The sequence below is a fragment of the Aspergillus homomorphus genome (genome assembly GCF_003184865.1).
Source record: "Aspergillus homomorphus CBS 101889 unplaced genomic scaffold BO97scaffold_56, whole genome shotgun sequence".
NCBI classification, from domain to species: domain Eukaryota; kingdom Fungi; phylum Ascomycota; class Eurotiomycetes; order Eurotiales; family Aspergillaceae; genus Aspergillus; species Aspergillus homomorphus.
Window position 1 is genome coordinate 2488 of NW_020291942.1, and position 5936 is coordinate 8423.

A 5936-nucleotide genomic window follows, 5' to 3' on the forward strand; every position below is an offset into this window, starting at 1 on the left:
CCCTTGTCTGTCGACATACCATGATTTTCAATTGAAACAGCTTCGGTGTCTAGTTTGGAAATACTCAGGAGAGAGACCTAGAGTGTTGTATAAACCGAATCCTTGCTCCAGTGATATATATCTCGCATAGCACTTCATTTCGTAATCAATAGTGCCAGTTCGCGATCTGGAGTGGGTTTCGTTCTCGTAGCTAACAGTCGCTTCTCGTCACAACCTAAGGAATAGGAAACAAGCTCAAGGTCACGCATATCTGGTACTATTATTACTTGCCTTCACTGTGCTGCCATCTTGATATGGTCAGAGAACCTGACCTGAGAGCTGATCTCTCCGAGGCTATGAACCCGTCTCAGGGGAAAGTAACATCACCGTACCAGCAGAGATTACCCCTTTTTACTTAGGGTACTCCGAGACACCCTTCATAACTTTCGACAGAGCGAAAGAAGGTAGATGGAGAGTATCAAGCAGGTGATCAGATACCTGGTCAAACCGAGGGACGCGACAGGGATGCGGCAGAGCCGGACGGAGACTCCTTTCCACCCTTCGACCAGCATGAGGTTCCCTGCAACCACTGCCCACTTGACCCCTCGAGATCATATTTATAGTAAATGAATTTCAATTTCCATCCAAAGGGCTCCTCCTACAACGTGCCTCAACCCATCGGTTCTTGCTTTAGCACGACAGGAGCAGCATTTCGTGGGGACATTACAGTATCCAGGCACAAGCCCAACACATGCCTCTCAAATTACTCAAAATATCTGTGGGAGTCCAACGAAGGAATTCTCTCATATCCATTGTCGAGGAAACAAATGAACTCGAACCTCAGGACGATGCAGTGGACCCAGCCAATGAGCCTGCTGTGAGTGTGAAAATTGATGTGGACGCGGACGGGGGAGTCTTGCTTCTGTTGTTTCTCCACTGATAAGAGAGAGAGTTCCATAGTTTTTATACTTGAGACAGAGATAAACACATTCTTGTACCAACAGTATTGTTTGTTGACATACAAAGTTAAGGGGCCCTACTCCCGCTGCACGACATAGCTATAGTGAATATTTTCGTGAAAGGTTGTAGAGTCAATGGTAGAGGTTGTCAAAAATATAATCCCCCAACTATTCCTTGATTGTAGCTACATGCAAAGCTGTAATTAAGATACAGATATTCTATGTATTCTACACCAGAAGGGATCTATGTACCAAACTGTAAATGGTAGGAAAGAGAGCTACAGCTTCGAAGAATCATAGGTAATGATAGTTTACTAGATAGCTCAATTACTATACTAACTATGATCTGATTAGTCCTATTAATCAAGGGATTCGTAAGTAAACTTGGAATATCATGGATAGACAGGGCATTTATGCAGGGCACTGCATCTCACGAGTATCTCACGGACGAACCTCAAGAAAGATGACCTTTCGGATAGATTCTCAACCCTCGGTCCCTGATGAAAGCCAAGATCCCTTCACCACCGTACCCTACTCATCCGCAATCCCGATCCCACCCCCCACCGACCCGGCCGCGCCGACCAAACAAACCTGAAACCCCTTTCCTACATCTCGACCACGTAGTCGACCTCCCCAGCCAGAGTCATCTCTCTTCGAAGGCAATCACTGACTGGTATCATACCTCATCAGCTCAACATTTGGCATATGGCTAACAGTCCTCTGCTCCTCACGGACTGCGCTCAGTCCCAAACTCTGCACCCTCCTCGTAGAGTCAAAATTACGCTCAGTTTACGTTCGAGTAGGAAAGAGGCCGAGTTGGTTTAGTCACCTTAGCACGTAGCCTCACAGCTTTCTGATCATTATAAGATGGCATAGATCTGAAATCTACCCCTGTGATGCATTTTTGCTTCTTCTGTCTTGGGGCGCTCTTTTCTGCCATTCTTCTAGCAGTTAACTAAGAGTAAGAGAATCTGCTAGTATTCACAAGAGACATTGAGGTCCCAATGCTGATACTCCTTGCAGGTCCTCAGCCGCTGAGAGCAGAATACTTCCCAGATATGCTAAGAATTAATATTCCCGCTCGTAATCATGGCCACCTGAACCGCAGCAAATCTGCACTCAAGTCAGTATATAGGTCCCACCCCAAGTGCCAAACACCGGCGAGACGTCGAGTATACAAGAGCCACCGCTCAAGAACATCGGAGACGAAAAAGAAGAAGCGGGAAGGTATCAAGGAGGAGACCCACGCAGCCGCAGTCGCAAAAATGTCCACCTTCCGCGCCTTCACCATCAGTCCCATAACCAGAACAAACAGTATATTATAGACGAAGATCACCACCAGCCGGACCACCGTGCTGCGAAGGTAGTACAGAATAATCATGGAGGTCGCCGGAAGGAGTCCAGCGATGATTAAGTTGATCAAGTAGATGTGGTCCCTAATAGTGCGGTTATCGTAATACCAGACCTCTGTGACGGCATCCTTCCGGCTCTGTGGCGCCATCATCAGCATTTCTTCAGCCTACAAAAGCATGTGCAAGATCTCCCGCCTATGGAGATTGCAGATCCGTGAAACAAATGCATGAGTGATGCGATCAGGCAAGATGATGGGCGGGTTGTTGATGGAGAGGGACAGGGGAGAATTTCAGAATCGTAGACAGCATCACTTACTGTATCCTCCCACCCCCATCGCCGATGCAACCACGGGACTACGGACCTAAACACCCACCGAGTCAATACATCGGCGCCCTCGTGGCGACTGCGCAAGGAGATCAGATCTCGCTCGTTTCGGTCCCACTGATCCATGGGGTGGTATTTCTGGTCATGACTGTTTTCTTCACGGACGAGTCAATCTCGGAGGACCTTGAGGTCACTGGCGTCCGGGGAAGGAAAGCGGAGGAGCCGGGCTTGCTGGATGAGAGCTTCGTCTGTTCTCAGTCATTAACGCTTTGATACTGGGTAGAATCAAGGTCCTTTGCTTTTATGTCCGCTGGAGCCTGTGATTTTGACCGACCACCACACAGCCCACTTCCCAAGATAAGTCTCAAAGAAACAGAGAAAGGTGAGCACGCCTACTATATTCCTTCAATAGCTGCCTTGCCTCCAAGATTTTCCGCCACTGCTGCGACGGATACTCCTGCTCTGGTTGGTTGAGTGAATCTCGTAGTCGCCACACGGAGAACGCCTATGCTCGCTTTTCGTCCGAACCAGAGAAGTGGTCCTCTTGAGCGTTAAGGTCCAGGTCCCCTTGGAGGTAAGCCAGCTCCGCTTGGAGGTAGAGCAGGTTCTTAGCGTTGAGTTTGGCGAAGCGCCGGAAGATGCAGGATCCCGGGTCCAGCGCCATCAGCGTCCCGAGTTTTTCGTAGCCCGGCGGGCTGGGAAGGCCAGGGGCTGGGGATTGCGCCATTATTTGCTCTTAAGCCGCTTCTTCGTCTCAGAAGGACTCCTTCGGGTTGGGAAGCTTGACTCTTCACAATAAAGGAAGGAAGGGTCGGATAAGGATCGGATATTTGTAATAGGGTAGTCTTAACGAGGAAGAGGGATCTTCAACTACATATTTAATCAGTGTAGGAGAAGGCGGAGTATTGGCATATGATACTCTTCTCGGATCCTTTGCCAGGATATCCCTGTCCGGAGTAGCTGCTGCCTAAGCGTCGATGGCATCACAGAGGCTCAGGCGATACGAAACCTAAGCTCAAGGCCGCATCTCCCAGGGCTGGCGCCTTTATTAGTCCTCCAGACTTGGAAATCTAGGGCAGGCTACTGAGCTATTGTAAGATTTGCGGTAAGGCCCACAGTACGAAGTACCTTGGACGCCTTTCCTAGAGAGCGGCAACGTCACTGGGAAAAGAAGCAAGAATCGAAGAAGCGTGCTCTACTCAGCCACAGAACGCAAGCCAATACCTGCACGCTCCCCACCCGCCCACATCTGCTATGATTGGCGGTGTCGTCACCAAGTACGATGCGTTGGCACATGCAACTGCCGTCGTCTTGGGCACGCAGGTGGCTGTGACCAAGGGTGCATGCACACTTACGCTATCATTCACACGCTTTCCAGAATTGTCAGGCGCTAGAATCACCAAGGAGGGCAGCAGAATGTAATCAACGGTTCAAGGAGAAGATCTACTGCCTGTCGGTGTACTCACTGTGGGCGACTGCTCGCTGTATTCTCAGTCTTTATGGGGCAGTGAGACCATTATCTTTGGTATCTTTCGAATTGTTTGCGACATTTCAACAACCACAGATTGTTTAAAAAAAGAAATCTTGATAAAACCAATTCGTACTCTGCTTCTCATCAACGCCTTAGATCAGGAACATTCCCTCAACCAACTTTAGTCACTGTTGTTCCAGCGCGAGTAATCTCTTCGCAATTGCAGGATCCGTCCCAGGCAATTCCAACTGCTTGATTGTGGGGTTTCCCAGAATGAAATCCGCCTCAAGTTCGCGAACCACGTAGAAGACCGAGCGATACGGCTTGTTCTGCCCGCAGAAAGACCACTCCACCTCCGCCGTGCCCAGGGGTTTCAGGTCTGCGGAACCCGAAACAGCCGCTAGGGCCTCTCCGTAGTAGGGCTGGATCGCGACGCCGAGGCGACGACACGTTTCGTAGGACATGATGTTGACATCGACGGTGAAAGGGAGCAACATCTGGCGACGAAGTTGAGTCGTTCCGTCCGACGATCGCGCAATGATCGAGTATATGTAATCGTATTCTGCTAGCGCACGCTGGTCGATATCGCGGTGTTGAATCCGGCTGTTCAGGGGAAGGGCGGAGTCGTCCAAGGATGGCCCCGACTTTCGTCCCTCCTTTCTAGGTGATACATGTTTATAGGTGATACATCGGGTGTTGGAGCTACCTGAGCTACGCTGTTGCTCACGTTGCTGTTGCTCCTGTTGCTGTTGTTGTTGCTGCTGTGGATAACCCGGTCAGGAGTCGGTTCTGATACTCGAATAGCGAGGAGGTAGGGTGTTGCACCGCGCCGGCTGAGCCTTTTCCCACTGCGTAGAAGAGCCACGCTGTCGAGATGGTAGTGGTTTGTTTCTTTGCTGAGACCGTCGCCTTCGACACAACACAGCGAGCGAAGGGAACAAGTTCATATTGCAATAGAAACAAGAAGCTGGTTGCGACGATTCACTTGCCACGCGAGTTGTCTTGTAAATGTAGTCCTCCTCGTCAGTCACTGGATGCTTCTCCACAAAGGGCACTTATCTGTTTGAAATAGGGGTTGGCTGGGTGATAACATACAGACTCGACTTGTGTGCCACGCTCTCGGTTCCAAAGCCCTGGCGCATCAGCGGTGTCAGACCGATGGTTTTGTGGCTGACCCAGTCTTGAGGTATAGACGATAGGCACCAGGTATAAGAAGGAAGGTGGTACTTACGCGAGATTTGTCTAGACATGCCACTTGGAGTGGAGGCTCAATGGGCTGACTGCAAGGCTATCGAAGATAAAGTCCAGGTGAGAGGCGCGAAACTATGCAAACTTCAGCCTGGGTGGGCAGGACCGGCACATTAGATATATGAAGGAGAGAGCGCCCACTTACAGCTGGCTTCTCTGATTGGCAGGGCAGCGTAAGTGCATCCACAAGATATCATTAAATGACAAGCTAATCCTATCAAAGCGGGTACCGGCAAGAGCACGTTGATGTAGGAATGATTCGACTCTACCTCATTAGGAGCCGAATCTGAACTGTCCTATATGTCCCTGATCATCGACAGTGCGCGGGCAGATAAAACAACAACTCAAGCCAGCCCATTAGCGTTCATAGACTGTTCACAAAATGTGACGAACCACCACAACAATGAGCCAGAGGCACTGACACGTAACATTATTAAACAGGGATCAGATCAGATGTCTATGCCATGCAATGCAACAGCTATTGATCAGATGTGTTGATTATATTCTAGCTTGGCACAAATTCAAGCACATACGACCACAGGGTGTGGAAAACAGGGCTTCCCGTCCGCTCAGCCGTACTTAAGCCACACGCCGGGAGGTTA

At 49.8% G+C, this 5936-nt stretch overlaps 2 protein-coding genes across 2 annotated transcripts; both read right to left on the reverse strand.

Moving 5' to 3' along the window:
• Positions 1–1999: 1999 nt before the first annotated feature.
• Positions 2000–3279, reverse strand: BO97DRAFT_438001 (uncharacterized protein; the record flags this gene model as incomplete). Its single annotated transcript, XM_025697888.1, has 6 exons — positions 2000–2051; positions 2186–2427; positions 2607–2770; positions 2810–2863; positions 3012–3095; positions 3144–3279. 6 exons carry the CDS (start codon positions 3277–3279, stop codon positions 2000–2002), a joined length of 732 nt encoding a protein of 243 aa, XP_025547047.1.
• Positions 3280–4271: 992 nt separating this feature from the next.
• BO97DRAFT_355297 (uncharacterized protein) lies at positions 4272–4607 on the reverse strand (the record flags this gene model as incomplete). Its single annotated transcript, XM_025692134.1, has 1 exon — positions 4272–4607. A coding segment is annotated over one exon (336 nt), but the record flags the coding sequence as incomplete, so codon positions are not given.
• Positions 4608–5936: the final 1329 nt, after the last annotated feature.